This window comes from Fonsecaea multimorphosa, assembly GCF_000836435.1.
Source record: "Fonsecaea multimorphosa CBS 102226 unplaced genomic scaffold supercont1.3, whole genome shotgun sequence".
NCBI classification, from domain to species: domain Eukaryota; kingdom Fungi; phylum Ascomycota; class Eurotiomycetes; order Chaetothyriales; family Herpotrichiellaceae; genus Fonsecaea; species Fonsecaea multimorphosa.
The window spans coordinates 184,587-201,257 of record NW_015971637.1 but is presented as its reverse complement, the minus strand read 5'-3'; the positions used below and the strand labels follow the sequence as shown (position 1 = coordinate 201,257).

The following is a 16,671-nucleotide window of genomic DNA, read 5'->3' as shown; positions in this document are numbered from 1 at the left end:
ATGTTAATCCAGGGAGTTCACTGCCGAAGAGCATACCGCTCCTGTTGACTCCATGGTCTGGTGGGCCGATCCCGAAATTCGGCCCGGTGCAGATGATGATTGAGTACGACTCCCTGAATACACTCTCAGATCAGCCTTGGTTAGTGATGTACCCCAGACAGACGTGGCTTTCCATGGGAGAACAACACGATGATGCAAGCTGAATCGAAGTTGACTGGACTTCTGAATTCTTGGTCCTGTCCATGGACGGTAAGACTTGCGAACTCTGCAGGCTTGCATATCTGGCTACTACCAGGCAGTCAGCAGGCCCTCATTCAGGTGAGTTTATTGGATATTGCGACGTTGGAGACTTTAACAACAAGTCTGAGAATAGGTGCTCGAATGACTGGGGCATTGCTTCACCTCTCTAACCCCCCGATCCTCCCCACCAGCTGGAGTCGTTGCCTAACCCTAGATCGGCTTCTGTAATATCTAGGTAGACGGACCAGTCTTCGATGCTGAACGGAAACAGATTCGCGTTTCCTTGGACGTCCGCCATAGTCAGTCTGGTCGCATCCACACTATCAGCTGCCGTAGACCCTGACATGGCTACATCCATGGAGCCGGCAGCTCTGCTCATATTTAACGCTGGGATCGTGCTGCCTGCATGATTACTGTTGTTATTATTAATGCTGTTGCGGCTATTGTCTGTTGGTCTGGGGCCTCTCTTCGAGTTTTGGCGACGCCATCGGATGGCAGTAGCAACAAGTTCAAGCCACAGTGAGGCGCCGAAGCGGGACTCGACGGTAGATTTCCCTCGGACAGAGTCAATCACACCCTTCTTGCAAAGAACTTCCACTACGCTCGCGGCTCTGTGGAATTCGTCGCCCTCTGAGGAAGAGCCAGACATAAGCGCTCCGTGGCCGAGTCGAACAGCGTCGTCCACCTCGCCAAGTTCTCGTAAGGAGATCTGATTGAGGACCGAAATCTTGAGTAGCATCAGAAGTGCGATGGTCTCGAATCGAAGATAGAATTTAGGGTAGTATCTCTGCGGGCATGGCTGAGAAGTTGATGGATTATCGACGGGCAATGGCGAGCTTGAATAAAGCTTAATCAGCTGGCAGGCAGCCTGTGCGGCGGAGCTTTGGATTATCGTATGGTCGGGGTCACTAAGTGAAACCGGAGTAGACCAACGTAGACAGAAAGAATATAGGTTGAGAAGGACAATCAGATACACGAACTCGACAGAAGGGTTCCACTGCGCTGGAGACTGGCGAAGCCCAGACACCAACGTGTTGACGTCTTTCTCCAATAGACGTACCATCCTCAACCGGTGGCTACCATCTTTGCAAGTATTGTCGCCCAACGTGTCATTGATTCGACTGACGTATAAAACGATGCGAAGCCTGGAGATGAAATCTGCGGGTAGGGCGGCTTCATCCCCAGGTTTGATTTCGAGTGCATCGAAGGGGACGAGACAAGGGAGGCCAAGTTCGCAGCTAAGTCTGAACATCGTTAGCCAAGTATACCCCTCCAGGGCAGGGTGGGAGGCAAGATCCACATACACCGCATTGACAAAACACCAGCAGCGCCATATTCGTGTATGGCTCCGCTCGTTTGAAAGCGACTTGGAATATGTGTACGGATGATACTCATGCTCGTAACCAACACGATGGCATCCGGCATGCATTGCCATCTGCATAGCCATGCCACTGTACAACCACCGCATATCGTCAGATTGCCGCTGAACCGGCAGGGGCCACATGCTCAATATGAGCAACGCTTGCATTGTGTAAGTTGAGTCTTGACGGGTCATCATGAGGTGGCCCAAAAGGCCAGGCAACTTGTTGCACAGACTGCGATAATGATGTTGCTGCGACGGGAGATTCCGGCAAGCTGTGAAGACGATGGTCCAAAACAGGAGTGGACTCTCATCTATGATGGCAGCAGGTTCAGCTTGCACGTCAATAACTGGAAGCTGCTGGTGATAATGGAGAAAGTACCTATGTGGAAGCAACCCGTTAGTGTATCGCCCCTATCTCAAGGCTATTGTCCGATGGACCATGGTGGAGGATGCGCACTCTCGAAACAATTCATCCACATCAGCCTTCAGCAAAACGAGATCCTCGAACTTGAAAGTCTTGTCATGAATACTCTGGAAGCTTTTGAGCGGTGTCGTCGAAGCAGACTCAGGGAGAACTTCAGCTCTTGAGGAGGAGTCGCTACCCGTAGATGTGTTGAGCTGAGTTGGTGGAGCCTGGTTCGGCCATCTTTCGCTCTCGCTTGGCAACTGAAGACCTGACTTGAGCCTCTCAAGTTCCTGAGTGAGTTGTTCGACTCGACAGTGTGGTCGTTAGCAAGTGTCACCTCGATAAACGTCCTGACCCTGGGTGCATACTTCCTCGTGGGGACCCGCTTGTAGTTTAGATCAATCCTGCAGGCTATATTCCGTGTTCCACATCTCGAACATGGCGCTGGGAAGGTGGAAGATGCATTGCAACGAAGTTTGCTCTGTCTGCATGTTATACAGCTGGCTGGTCTAGCCATTCGTTCGGTAGCTTCGTCAGAAGTCTGAGACTGTGGTTCGGAAGGTCTTCTAGGAATTGTTTCCTGATTTGTGATTAATAACAAGCGTCTTAAGTCGACTAGTTGGACGGTCATCGAGATGAAGCAGGCATGTCAAAGAGGTCAAGAGAATGGCGAGAGTGGGTGGGAGGAGACGGAAGTAAAAGGTCTGCAGACTTTCCAAGGCCAGGCCTGTGCCGAGGCTTCAGAGTCAAATACCCCCCGACTGTACATACATTCATTCATTCTGTGGACTTCCCCCGGTCTTCACTAATCCGGTTCATTCATCTATTGAAGCGGGCAAATCTTGACATGTAAATGTTATTATTCTGATACATGGTCTCTGGCTCGTTCTAATATGACTGCCTACCCGGCTATAAATCATCCCTGGACGGTTGTTTCAAACACGAATTTGCCCGTTTGTGAATGGAATCCTCCTCGCACCGTACCCGGCCTCTGATCTCTGTAGAAATCCACGACGTTGTGACTCAACTTCCGGCTATTGGGTGGACACAGCCACAATCGCAACAGATGCCGCTTTGTCTCGTCCGTATCTCCGTCCTCAAACTCGGTGCGGGCGTGCAAGGTGATATGGTTGTTCAGGAACTGTATATCTCCTGGCTCGAACATCATGCCAAAGTGGAACTTCTCTTCGTTGGCGATCTGCTGAATGAGCATGATTGCTTCCTTTTGCTGCTCGGTGAGACGGGGAAGCTCAGGGTACTCTTCTTGAGCGGTGAAGATGTGCGGCGGAATGTAGCGGCATGAGAAGCGCCCGCCTTCCTCGCTGAATATGGGAATTTTATAGTACGGACCAGCCCCAGGAGGAGAATTCCCTTTCCAGCTCCAGTAGAAGTCTTCGTACAAGACCTTGAGCAGGTCGGGTCGGCGGCGGGCAATTTCGTTCCTCACGGCAACCGAGCTGCAAATCATGCTAAGCCCGCCACTCTTGGCAACTTGCAGTACCATGAGGCCAACAATATCCGAACTATCGGTGTGGAATCCCAGATGGACACGAGACATGTATCCGCGGCCTGTCTTGGAGGATGGGTGGATGTTGTCGCCCAAGTTCTTGACATCACCCAGAACATCCCCCTTTCCACTTTGCGACACTGCCACGCCCATGTTGAGTCCTATCCCCCAGTAAATCATTCTCATTTCTGGCTTTGTGTACTTGCTTGCAGGGATCCCACGCAAGACAAAGAGTCCCATGTCATTCTCCACATGCTCGAGGACCTGTTGCAATGGCTTCTCCGATCGACCTAGCGGGAAATCCTCCTTGGTCATCGTTTCGCAGGTCTTGTGGCCTTTACTCAACGTCGTCTGCAAAGCATGGTCGATGTCCTTGAGCTCTTCCTCTGTGAAGCGATGGATCCATCGGTCAGGATTGTTTTGAGCATCCACAGCCAGCCACTCTGCCCAGCCCAGCGTCAGATAAGTGTGTGGACAGAATACTTCAAAACAGCACCGAATGGGAATGGGGCCACAAACGACCTACCATGATCCAGAAGATTCGATTCAATCTGGTTTTCTGCCATTTTCCCTCCTCAAGAAGTGATTCTGCACTTTGATTCTTTGAAATGGTCAGTCTAGGTCAGTGTAGCATCAAAGTGACCATGTCTCTTATATCGGACTCGCCGCCCAGGTTTTCATTTCATTTGACCAAAACAATAGTAGAATGGTAAAAGCCTCAGCCGACCTTGGCCACTTCGTTCCAGACTCCATCCTCAGAAGCCGATGTCGTGTAAGAGGGGTTCGGCAAGAGGGAGACGGCGCGGAGACAGTGGCAGGCTGTGGGAAAAGAGCAAAAGGGGGTCAAGCCGAGCGAAATTCGGGCACTAACGGAGCCGGGGCTAGCGTTGCCGAATTTCGGGGTGGCATATGGTCACTGTAGAGATTCCTCTGCTCCCGTCAATTCTTACCCAATGTTAGCAACACACCTTGAGACCGACGATGCTGGCTGAGCTTGGGCATGTCTGTTGCCTGGAACCTGTGCCGATCCCATGATGCTCGAGCTCTCAAGCCGAAAAGTCGAATCCTTAGCTGCGGCATGGAATCAATATGCTGCCGAAGCCAAACCACCGTGGTCTGGAGCGGTCGGCCCTTGATGAGCCAGGACCTAGCGATTCTGACCTGAGGTTCATGATTGTCGTCCAGATCTTGCTTTCTACAAACTTCGAAAGCTTTGCCAGCAGTTGAGTGAAATTTTGCTATCAACAGTCTTCAAGATTGTCTCTGGACACAATGGCACCAATCGCAATTCCATCAAGCGACGCCTCTGCAAATGGCGTTGAATCAGCACCGAAAGAGACTCAGCCGCTCTGTGCCATTGTTACCCCTCTGGGGATGCTGGGCTACGGCTTCGAAGAACATCTCCTGACTGACAAGTTGGACGAACTGACAAGGACTAACCCGTCAGTCCCCCTGGCCGTCGTCATGGATTCTGGTTCAACCGATTCGGGCCCTTCGAAATTGGCATTGGGCACCATGACCTGCCCCGAAGCATCCTACAAAAGGGACTTGACCAAGTTGATTCGGGCAGTCATCAATTATCACGTGCCTGTTCTCATATCGTCGGTTGGCGGAGATGGCAGCAATGAGCATGTTGATCTCTTTGTCGAGATGATTAAAGAGATTAGCGCGTTGTTCGAATGGTCAGTTTCATTTACAAGGCCAAGTAATCTCTGACTAACAGTCGCCATTTAGCCCTCGGGAACTGAAGGTGCTTGCCGTTTACTCGGAAGTGTCCAAGGAAGTTGTAGAGCAGAAACTTCTGGCCGGAGACATATCCGGATGTGGAGATGAGGTTCCTCAGCTAACAATTGAAGAGATTCACGCTGCTCCACGCATACTGGCTCAGATGGGCCCTGAGCCGATCTTCAATGCTATGCAGTCGTACCCTAATTTTGACATCCTCGTCACGGGACGTGCATACGACCCTGCGACCTTTGTGGCGTTTTGTGCCATTAACAGGCTAAAGTCTTCATCCTCGTCCTTCAACTCACTTGGCAACAATTTATTGGGAGGTTTCTGTCACATGGGAAAGGTCATGGAATGCGGTGGCCTCTGTGCCACGCCAAAATCATCTGGCGCAACAGCGTTGGTCTACAAAGACGGGACGTTCGATATTTCGCCCCTGGATCCCATGGCAAAGTGTGTTCCTCTCAGTGTGGCTGCGCACACCCTCTATGAGAAGTCCCGTCCGGACCTCCTGCACGGTCCAGGTGGATATCTGGATCTAACCCACACCACCTATGAGCAGTTACCGGACGGAATTTCAGTACGAGTACGGGGAGGAGACTTCCACTTCTCGGTTTCCGAAGGATCACCTTATACGGTCAAATTAGAGGGCGCTCGCGTCATTGGTTTCCGCAACCTCTTTATAGGGTCATTCAAGGACCCGATTCTCATCGGCCAGATACACGAATATCTCGAGGCTGGCAAGAATCGGATCGCACGCCAACACAGAGATATGGATGGTCGGTGGAAACTCGACTTCCACATCTATGGTGCTCCGGAGAGTCGGCCTGACGGGTTGACTTCTACCAATGAGACCTGGACTCCCAAGGAAGTCTTCATTGTCGGAGAAGTTCTCGCAGACTCACCGACGCTGGCCAAAACTGTTGCGTCTACAGCGCGGGTATACTGTTCTCATGGCGCTTACAAGGGACAGATGGCCACTTCTGGAAATTTTGCATTCGGCATCGGTGGTGTGACGGAAATAGATGTTGGTCCCTGCTGCCAGTTTTCTATCTATCACCTGATGAATCTTCTCGAGGGAGAAGAAGATAGCCACTATATGTCGGACGGTCGTGGGAAGATAGTCGCCAAAGACCGCACCATGGATGGACTATTTCCGTGGGAAACAACAGTCATTCCGGCTTCCACGTCTGGAGTCATGATTTCGAACGGAACGATTCCTGTCCAGGAGACAAAGGTCCCTACCAATGGCGCTATAAAGCGCCCCGCCCAGAACGAGACCAAGCACTCAATTCAAACAATGGGCGATCCCAAAACACTGAGAGACGTGGCAAAGGTCATTCGCTCCAAGAACGCAGGCCCTTTCCAGCTGACCTTTGATGTCATCTTCGACGACCCCGTCGTCTACAAGGCGGTAAAGACGTCCGGAATCTTGGATGGGGAAGCCATGGCCCAGCTCTTCGGACGCTCGGTCGACGAGGTCGTCTATTGCGGCTTCTTTGACCAGGCGTTGGCGTTCAAGCTCACCCTGCCTAGGAAACGCGGAAGCGAGCTCAGCTGCTCCGGCGGATACATGGAAAGCGACGTGCATGGGTCCCAACAGTACTTGCCTTTGATGAAACTACCGTTGACCGAGGACCTCAGAAGGTCTCTGCTGGCATTGAATTCTGCCTGTATGAACTAAGGGCACTTTGGGGGCACGACTAGAGTCTAGGAGGCGGCATAGAGTTGCCTTTCAGTAGATGGCTCAATGGAATATCCGTATCATAGGCATTGCCAGAGCTTTTATCATCCAAGATGGGGTTTGGAACGATAAATCACTACCTTGAAATGATAAACAGACTCAGAAAGCGTAGGGGTGACATCAAGCAAATTACAGAACTGTGAAAGATAAAATTAACAGCCACATGCGTTGCAGGAAGCCAGCGATCCGGATTGGTTTAAATAATGCCTCTAACAGTACTGACTGGCTACATGCACTGTTCGTCGTGGTCTCCCAGAGATGAGCCTAGGTTCTAAGTGCCTTGGTGAAAACGCTCAGATCGTCCTGGTTCTCCAGGTCGTAGAACAAGGCCAAGATATCCCTAGCACCCTGGACGCCGTAGACCTTCTCGGCCATGGGGAGGAACTTTAACCTCTCGACCTCGCGCAGGCCGATGGGGTTCTCGGGCTCACCGAGCGGGTACTCGACCTTGACGCACTTGTCGCCGAGCTGGGCGACGGTCACAAGCGAGCCGTCGCGGAGTGAGTCGTCGACGTGCACCTTGATCCGCCGGCACAGTGCCAGCACCTTCTCGTCTTGGAGGAGTTGGTACGAGTCCCAAGCGTTGGAACCGTACAGCCAGGCCACGGCGAACTGGAAGTACAGGCTGAACTGGCCCTCGACGACGTTGGTCGGGCGGAACTTGTTGGCAGCGGGGCTGCCGACACCATGGAAAGCCTTGGGGCCGATGGTGACTTCGATGTCTTTACCTGACAGTGCCGCGTCCAGGTCAAGGTCGTCTGGAAACTGCTTTCGCAGTGCGTAAGCCGCCTCGATCGGACCGTGGACCAGGCGGCACGACGGGTACGGCTTGATGGCCGTGTTGGACGTCTCCCAGAACGTGCCCAGGCTCTCGACAATGTGCAGGTCCGGCTCCGACAGGCGTGCGTACGAGTGCAGCAGGCCGCGCTTGCCGTCGATGGCGCGGGCGGCGCCCACCATGCCGGCCTTGACGAATTGAACGCCCAGCAGGGCATTGTGCGCCGCGATGCCCGGGTGGAAGCGTTTGTTCCAGCCGCCGTTCTCGAAACACTGCAGCGACCCGCTGGCCATGCTCCCCACAACCCCAAACAAATGCTCGATTTGGCTCGCGTCGAAACCCGCGAGTTTCCCAGCCGTGGCTGAGGCTCCAAAGACCCCCGCCACGCACGTAGGGTGGAAGCCGACCCGGTGCAGCACGTCGCTGATCGATCGTCCTAGGCGGCATGTCACCTCATACCCAACCGCCACCGCCGTGAGGAACTCGCGTCCCGTTACCTTGCGCCCGGCACTCATCTCCAACTCTGCTTGGGCGAGAGCTGCTGAGATGGCAGAGGCGCCCGGATGCAGAGAAGCCACACTGTTGGTATCGTCCCAGTCCATAGAATGCACCAAGGTTCCGTTCAGCAGGGCGCTGTATTGCGCTTGGTACCTGCGTGAGAGGCCCAAGACAGAGCCTGGCCCCGTGGCGGACAGGTTGTTGACCGCTTCAATAAAGACCGGGCTTGAGGCGACATGCTCGACGGCGTATGAAGCAAGTCCAATGTAGTCCAAAAGGCCGCACTCAAGGACATTGCGGATGGGTTGGATGTCGTCCCATGTCGTGCGGTATACAAATTCCGCCAACTGTCGAGTAATACTTCCAGGCACAGTCTCTGTCGTGCGTTTGATCAGCTTTTCACATTGTCTCAATGATCAAGGAGTGGCCCCTCCTTCCCTTAACCTACCTTCCGGGGATGCGTGAGGCATCTTTTCCTTTGCACACTGTATCTTCCGGAGCTGATGGGGATAGCGTCGCGTCAAAGGCCAGAGAGCGCCCAGAAGGAGAGATTAGCCTACTTTTCAATGAAGATGCGTGAGACACGACAGCTAACCCATAGTTAGATTTTACTTCGCCATACAACTAGATGCTGGTTCATTGGGAGGTACCGCACTATGTCAGTCAGACTTTGATTGCGTCGCCGCGTTGACTTCGCCGAGAATCGGGCTGGGCCCGAAAGTGAACATCGGAGCGATTCAGACAGTCATCGGCGTCAAGGAGGGGCGTCGGCCTGTGCGGCTTCAGGCGCCCGGGGAAGACAGCTCAAGCTGCTTAAGACCCTCCGGACAAGATAGCTATGGGGACCAGTGAGGAGATAGAATCAGCATGTAGAGAAAAGCCTATGTTTTGCTACGGTCATAACGTCTGGTCCGAGTCAGCGCAATGTCTATAGACTTTGTAGAGAAATGAATGATATTTGTCTTACGACAAAGTAACAGTCTGAGTGCCTTATATGCTATTACAAGTCTCTTTTGAGCCTCTTCCCTCCTCCCAACCCCCTCTACTTATTCTGCGGAGACAAGGAGGATGACAGCCCCCAGTCCCGCTTTCTGCATTGCTTCTACTTCGTTCATGTGAAGTAGAAGAAGTCCGGGTGCCGGTTGCCAATGTCCTCGATACCCAAAGAGCGCTGGCTTCTGGCGAAGTCCGTCTCCGCGTCCCTACGCTTCTTCGCATTCTCGTTTCTCAGATCAAAGTACAAGACTATGGTGGCGATTCCGCCAATCACCGAGGCTCCAAGGCCAAAGCCATTGCCACGGTAATAGTGGGGAGGATCGCTATACACCTGTGTGCCGACGATGGAAAAGCACTGGCCTATCGCCCCGAGCGCACCGAGGGCAGCCGCTCTGAACCACATTCATCGCCACGTTAGCCAGCACATTCTTTTGGGAGGATCAGACAGGTCGGCCAGCGTTGCTCACCTTTTGGTAAACCCGGGGGTATTGTTGTTCATCCAGACCTGGCCGACAATGATACCAGGATAGGCCCCAATGCCGATGAAGAAGCAGCCCGCGAATGAGAGGTGCTGACTCTTGCTGCATATGAGGATCAACCATCCCATGCCCACCGACACGAAACAAGCTAACAGGACATGTGCCCGTCGCTGTAGTCGATCCGACGCGATACCGAACCCCATCGCTGAGACTGCCGCACTGAAAAACACTGGAATCGTCAAGGCCTGAGTTTCTAGCGGCGAATATCCGAATGTCCTCAGAATAACAGGTAAAAAGCTGCCGAAGCATGCCAGACTGAGATTTAGGCAGGAGTATAAGATTACTATCACAACTGTCAGTACCTGTTGTAATCAGCTTGAGGACTCCAATTCGACGTACTGTAAAGATAGGTTCGACGGTCCTTAAAGATGTCGAGGATCTGTTTCGGCTTGATCTTGGCATTTGGCTCATTGTATCCCTCCACGCCTCTGCGCCTTGCGATAACCTTTTCTTTCTCAGTAAATCCCCATCGGAGTTGCTCGGGTAGCGGCGGCAGCAGAGCGAGAACAATGAAGCCCCAGGCGACCGAAATGACACCTAGAAGTCGGTCATCAGCAGAGGGGCGGAGTCAGACACAATATGGATTGAGTTTACCTTCAATGAGAAACAACCATCGCCAAGCCAACCAGCCGTCAGCGCCATTGAGGTTCTTCTCGATGCCGTAGGCGATGATTCCGTTGAAAGCTCCGGCAACGGCGCTCATGCCAAAGAAAATAGCACCTCGTGTTGCCAATTCATCTCGTTTATACCAGAGAGACAGATACAGGGGCCCAGCCTGGAGAAAAGCTTCTCCAACCCCCACTCCTACACGAAGACCTGCGACGGCTTGGTATGACTTTGCAACACAGATTCTAGCGAGAATCAGTGTCTGTATGAGGGAGGCTATGATTGATGGCTTCCAGTCTTACAGAGTGTTAAACGTCCCCCAAAGCATGAGAGCGAGCCCAAGCTGGACAGGAGGCCGGACGAGTTTCAGACATAGATAGCCTGGCAGCTGGAAGACAATGTATCCAACATAGAATATAGTGATGCAAGTGCTGAGCTGGTGAGGTGTAAGGTGGAGTTCATCCGTCATGCCAGCTACTGCCGCGTTTCCCACATCCCCACGATCCTGGCACTCTTGTCAGCAGCCATCTAGATGCTGATCGATGATGGTCAAGGAATTGGTACCAGAGAAGCAAGGAAGTACATAGAGGCGAGTAGTGGAAGGATGATGAGGTCGGTCTTCAGGACAAAGCGCTTCTCTGCTTTTGCTTCCTCAGGCGTTCTTGCTTGCGCCAGATGTTTTCCAATTCCACTGACGGGTTTGTTGGAGGTATCCTCCACGTGGGTTAGCGCCACTAGGGGTATCTCATCCTTTTCAGGGTGCAGGGAAGTCACAGGGTGGCTGGAAGTCACAGTGTCGGAGTCCATAGCCGTATACGTCTCGATGATGAATGTAGGGGAACAACGGGTTCGTGAAAGAGATCCTCGGGAAGAAGGTAGAAATGTGACTCTGCAGGATCAAGGAGGCCAAGTTGGATGCAAGGCATGGCAGATATTATATGTACATAGCCCAGATGTGCTACAGAGAGTGGCCATAAGCATAGATCCAACCCATGCTCCAGATCTGCTTCTCCAGACCAGCTTCTCCAGAGGCTGCAGCAAGGGGTGGAGCAGCCATTGCCAGTGTGTGGAGACGATTCTATTCGCACACTGTGCCAGAATAGTGTGTCTGCTTGTTCTGGGCCCTCGTGTAGCCCGTCGTAATCGCGTTTGAAGGAGCCAAATGGCCGAGCGAGCTTCATTGCTAAGTTCGGCGCAGGCCTGTGGCTTGCCGAATTTCGGCCACGTCTTCTGTAAGGGCAATTGAGAGCTTTGGAGGCAGGTTTAGGGGGAGCCTTGACTCTCAGGCACCAATCAGGACTGTCAATGGACTTCAAAGAGAATCCTTTCCATCCCACATGTGAAGTGCAATAAATTGAAGCTTCTCAAACATCCCGGTCGAACTCGGATTAAAGTAACCCCGTTCTAATGACTTGCATAGTCACGTGGATGACCAGCAAGGGCCTGTAGTGACATACTCCATACGACGTACGAGGTAGGTATCCCGAGCTGGCTAAGCACCTAAGCGGCTAGCGAATTATTAGTTCCGAGTCCATGCCAGACACAGGATTTCGACAGGTTCAGTTTGTCATGCCGCAGCAAGTTGACAACCACCTTAACAGCATCCTTTGTGCTGTGAGCTTGGTGACAAATATTGAAGCCAGCTGAACTTCACCTAACGTCCATTCAATTCCACGCCTGATCTTGCCTTTACGCGCTACTCCTCCCTTCGACTGCGCTGCGTTGATAATCTCTCGACTGAAACCACAACTAGCCATCCCACCCTAGCACACGACACCCTCGATCCCTCTTCACGACCAGTCTCCCTTCTTCGTCCCTTGCAATTCTTCGTCCAATCTGACATTGTGAACGGATCTCCGCACAATCATGGATACAAAGATGGACGTTGATGTGGGAAAAGCAGCGCAGCCTCATGGCTTGTCGCCCGCCACCGACCCTCAATCAATACCGACCCTCGATGGCTGGATTGAGAGCTTGATGGACTGCAAACAGTTGGCGGAGAGTGATGTATCAAGACTTTGCGATAGAGTAAGCGATGTTGACGTCCATGTGCAAACCGTAAGGCTGACTGTGAGCGCGTGCAGGCTAGAGAAGTTCTCCAAGAGGAGTCGAATGTCCAGCCAGTAGTGAGTTTCCCGATCTGGCGGCGCGAGGCTTTGGCCAGATGGCTGACTTCGCGCAGAAATGTCCCGTCACAGTGTGCGGCGACATCCACGGCCAGTTTCACGACTTGATGGAACTCTTTCGCATCGGCGGCCCTAACCCAGACACGAACTACCTCTTTATGGGTGGGTTGGAGAGACTTTGTCCCTGGTCAACACCAACTGACAATGACAAACAGGAGACTATGTAGACCGTGGCTACTACTCCGTCGAGACCGTGACCCTTCTTGTCGCGCTCAAAATCCGATATCCTTCTCGCATCACTATCCTCCGCGGTAACCATGAGTCCAGACAGATCACCCAGGTGTACGGCTTCTACGACGAATGCCTCCGAAAATATGGCAACGCCAACGTCTGGAAATACTTCACCGATCTCTTCGATTACCTGCCCCTTACCGCCCTGATCGACAACCAGATCTTCTGCCTGCATGGCGGCCTTTCTCCCAGCATTGACACCCTCGATAACATCCGATCGCTTGACAGAATTCAAGAAGTCCCTCACGAAGGTCCCATGTGTGATCTTCTGTGGAGCGATCCTGACGACCGATGCGGATGGGGCATTAGTCCAAGAGGAGCTGGATACACATTCGGTCAAGACATCTCAGAAGCGTTCAACCATAATAATGGCTTGACGCTGGTGGCCAGAGCTCATCAATTGGTCATGGAGGGCTACAACTGGAGTCAGGATCGGAATGTGGTGACAATCTTCAGCGCGCCTAATTACTGCTACAGATGTGGTAATCAGGCTGCCATCATGGAGATTGACGAGCATCTGAAGTACACATTGTAAGTGTAACGCCTTACTCTTCCTTGATTGCTATACTGACAGAACTGACCTTCAGCTTGCAATTTGATCCATGTCCCCGAGCCGGCGAACCAATGGTCAGTCGCAGAACGCCAGACTACTTCCTCTAAACAAGAGATGTGCACCACCTTGCCCGCATTACACGGCTAGAGTCCCCAGAACTGGCACACCTTGGAATGGGTGTGGTTCGTTGATACGCTTTAATAGACTATGGTTTCACACAACCCAGCCGGGTTTCAGAGAGAAAAAGTCGTGTAAGCAGGGGGATCCACAGAGCAAGAGGTCAGGAAACAGTGATTCCAGATATCATGGAAAGAGGTGCAACCATGAGCATGACGAGTGTGAACGAAAACGCAAGCAGCGTGTGAGCGAAATGCCCTGCCGAAAGACACAAAGAAGCGATGTTCAATAGACATACAGCCCCAATCATGCATGCACTTGCCAGATGGGTATGGTGCTCTACTTCGCGTGCGCTGCCTTCGCTTGGGCTGCGACCTTTTGTGCAATGTATTACAAGACCGATAATGAAGGGGTTGGGAAAGAGATTCGCAATTGATTGGCCTGCCCTTGGTGTTGCTTTATTTTGGTCGCTGTGCCGTTTGCCTGCCCCGTGTGTGTCTCTGCCTCTCGCCTCTTCGACGTCTTCCAGCCCCAATTCACACGTCGGGACAACTCTCTTCTTCTAACAACACATGCCCGCCACCACCACCACCACCACTACAATAGCACCAGTCTGCTCACAACAATCCCACCTCTTCCTGTCTATTTCAGCTCTTCCGCGAACTCGGGCAGAGCAAAGTCTTCAGACTTGCCCTCTCCTTGGGCAGCCTTCTTAGTCAAAGGCCCGTTCTTGACCATGATTGTCATGACCTCGTAGAGCACGTCCGCGGCGGCCATGGTGGTCAGCTCGGCGTTTGTATCGTAGGCCGGAGCAACCTCGACAATATCTGCAGCGACAAAATTCAGGCCCTCGAGGCCGCGCAGGATGGTACGCAGCTCGCGCGTGCTCCACCCCCCAGTCTCCGGAGTTCCCGTCGCGGGGGCAAAGGCCGGATCGAGCGTGTCGATGTCGATGGACAAGTAGACAGGTCTGTCGGTGCCGACGCGGTCGCGGATGCGGCGAATGATGCCGTGCATGCCAATCGTGTCGATCTCGCGGGCCTCCACCCTCGTAAAGCCGCAGTAGCCGTCGTTCTCGTAGTCCGAAGGGCCCGAAAGCGTGGTGCGGATCCCCGCGTGGATCGAGCTGTCGTTGGCGAGAAGGCCTTCCTCGGACGCCCAGTAAAAGTACGTCCCGTGGTTGATGGCCGCTTGCTTGGACGGCGCCCCGCCAAAGACCTTGGGCTTCCACGTGTCGAGGTGCGAGTCGAAGTGGATCACGCTGATCGGGCCGTAGGCTTTGTTGATCGATCGCAGGAGGGGCAGCGTGATTGTGTGGTCACCACCCAAGGTGATGATGCGTGGTAGAGTCTTGCCTGCCTTGGAGATACCCGGTTCGTTTGCGGCCGTGTACGGCGTCCGCATCAGCAAAGTGTTGTGCCCGTCTTCGATCTGCTGCAGAGCGTAGTGGTTGTCGTATCTAAGGGTCGTTTTTGTCAGGCACGTATGCACAGGGTGGCGCTCCTCGTTGGAAAGCCAGGGGTATTAGTTCTTGGTACTCACGAGGTAACTGGGATGTCGCCGCAATCAATAACTTTGCCCCAGAAGTTGAAGGGGTTGGATTTCATAGGTCTGTTTGCATTTTATATCCTCCCAATGCGTTAGTCTCAGTTCTTCTTGCCACTGCCACTGCTGCTGCTGGGATGTTTTCTTATTCTTGTTCTCCTCCCACGGGTCCCAGCATGTACATTGGATGAAAGGGCGAAAGGGGGAAAGGAGCAGTCACGTACACATTATACCCGCCGCTAAATCCAAGCTTTCGTGAGCCTTTTCCATTCGGTTCCAAAGTAAGCCTTTGAGCAGGACAGACGTACTAGAGATTGAGGCGTCGAGAACCTTGCCTGATCCCGCTGGGTCCAAATCGAGCTCCTGGTCGGTATGAAGTGCCCGTGTCGAATGGTGCGCCTATTGTAATAAGAAGACCGGGGCAGTTAGCTCTTCAGGTCTTGTTTTTGGGGAGACACATCAGTCTCGTGAGTTGGCCCACCAAGGAATGCAATGTCATATTTCTCCTCGTCGCTGGTCAAGCAGGGGAAGTAGGGCAGGCGGCCGAAGGTCGAGATGCCGGAGAAGACAGAGTCGGCCTGGGTTACAAGAGTGTTAATGAAGCTCATGCCGGCGTTTGCACTTTCCGATATTCTGCTCACCTGCGTGCCACCGTCGCCTGGCAGGGTGTTGTACCAGAGAGACTTGTGAGGTCCTTCGATGGGAGCCTGGTCGTGGTCATGGTCGCCATGCGCGAGCGCGCAGCTGGCACACGCCAGTAGAACAAATGACTTAAGCAGCATCTTACGCCGTGAGTTGTAAGATAGGTTAATCTCGTCCAGACACCCACGACGAGGACTCAAGCAGCCAAAAACTGAAGAGAGGGCTTTCGAAAAACACGACCCCACGAAGAACAAATTCGAAGCTCGAAGTGAGAGCAGCTTTGTTGTTTTTTTCCCGAGGAGCTAAGCACCAGCTCTCCCAGTCCGCGAGTTCCTGCAGATAGCTTCCAGCTCTGGCAGGTCAATGCACCTTACCTGGACCATGGCCAATGATGCAGCATTTGGATTTCTTCTTACCTAAAGCTTCCACGCATAACAAGTGGGCGCGGGAGTCTTCCGAGCAAGGCATGAAGCTTTCCTATCGATAATCAATGCAGGCCCCGCCGTGTTGACAAGAGGAATTGCCAAATCATGACGGCATGACAACTTCCAAGCCGAGCCCAGAGGTCGAGACCAGGGAGGGCTCTAGGGAAGCTACCCTTGGGCTTCGGAGCTGGTGTGGAACATTCCTCGAGCATATCGCGGGGGTTGGCCCATCAGCCAGGCAAGACCAAAGAGCCGGTGAGCAGCAGGAGAGCCACATGGGTTTGGTAGAAGGGAGAGCAGCGCGCAAGTCCATCCGAGGGGCATGCAGATGGACTTCAGCGGCGAAGTGTCAGACAACAGAGCCGTGAGCGAATGTTGTGTGTCATTGAAGGCGTGACGCAGTCGTTTGTCGGGATGCTTATCAGTGGGAATGAAGGGAAGAGAGAGAAGCTCGTATCATCATCATGCGCAGGTTTTTGTCCGACGTGGATCGAGGCCGATGCATGCGACACTAACCCGAAGAGGAAGCTTGTATCGCCATATATCAATCATGACAGGCAGCTGGCT

The 16,671-nt window shown here is 53.0% G+C and overlaps 6 protein-coding genes across 6 annotated transcripts; 2 read left to right on the top strand and 4 right to left on the bottom strand.

Moving 5' to 3' along the window:
* Nucleotides 1-406: 406 nt before the first annotated feature.
* Nucleotides 407-4,082, bottom strand: Z520_01860 (uncharacterized protein; the record flags this gene model as incomplete). Its single annotated transcript, XM_016772374.1, has 5 exons — nt 407-1,484; nt 1,545-1,982; nt 2,061-2,316; nt 2,994-3,959; nt 4,043-4,082. The coding sequence occupies 5 exons, from the start codon at nt 4,080-4,082 to the stop codon at nt 407-409; spliced, it is 2,778 nt and encodes a 925-aa protein (XP_016635844.1).
* Nucleotides 4,083-4,788: 706 nt separating this feature from the next.
* Z520_01859 (uncharacterized protein) lies at nt 4,789-6,928 on the top strand (the record flags this gene model as incomplete). The annotated part of the gene is made up of 2 exons (XM_016772373.1): nt 4,789-5,198; nt 5,251-6,928. 2 exons carry the CDS (start codon nt 4,789-4,791, stop codon nt 6,926-6,928), a joined length of 2,088 nt encoding a protein of 695 aa, XP_016635843.1.
* Nucleotides 6,929-7,252: 324 nt separating this feature from the next.
* Z520_01858 (uncharacterized protein) lies at nt 7,253-8,734 on the bottom strand (the record flags this gene model as incomplete). Its single annotated transcript, XM_016772372.1, has 2 exons — nt 7,253-8,640; nt 8,713-8,734. 2 exons carry the CDS (start codon nt 8,732-8,734, stop codon nt 7,253-7,255), a joined length of 1,410 nt encoding a protein of 469 aa, XP_016635842.1.
* Nucleotides 8,735-9,375: 641 nt separating this feature from the next.
* Nucleotides 9,376-11,212, bottom strand: Z520_01857 (uncharacterized protein; the record flags this gene model as incomplete). Its single annotated transcript, XM_016772371.1, has 6 exons — nt 9,376-9,652; nt 9,728-10,082; nt 10,139-10,336; nt 10,394-10,650; nt 10,708-10,910; nt 10,970-11,212. The coding sequence occupies 6 exons, from the start codon at nt 11,210-11,212 to the stop codon at nt 9,376-9,378; spliced, it is 1,533 nt and encodes a 510-aa protein (XP_016635841.1).
* A 1,059-nt stretch (nt 11,213-12,271) lies between these two features.
* Z520_01856 (serine/threonine-protein phosphatase PP2A catalytic subunit) lies at nt 12,272-13,482 on the top strand (the record flags this gene model as incomplete). The annotated part of the gene is made up of 5 exons (XM_016772370.1): nt 12,272-12,433; nt 12,490-12,531; nt 12,588-12,693; nt 12,747-13,353; nt 13,410-13,482. The coding sequence occupies 5 exons, from the start codon at nt 12,272-12,274 to the stop codon at nt 13,480-13,482; spliced, it is 990 nt and encodes a 329-aa protein (XP_016635840.1).
* Nucleotides 13,483-14,134: 652 nt separating this feature from the next.
* Z520_01855 (uncharacterized protein) lies at nt 14,135-15,819 on the bottom strand (the record flags this gene model as incomplete). Its single annotated transcript, XM_016772369.1, has 6 exons — nt 14,135-14,951; nt 15,035-15,103; nt 15,262-15,276; nt 15,346-15,436; nt 15,519-15,615; nt 15,679-15,819. 6 exons carry the CDS (start codon nt 15,817-15,819, stop codon nt 14,135-14,137), a joined length of 1,230 nt encoding a protein of 409 aa, XP_016635839.1.
* Between the last annotated feature and the right edge of the window lie 852 nt (nt 15,820-16,671).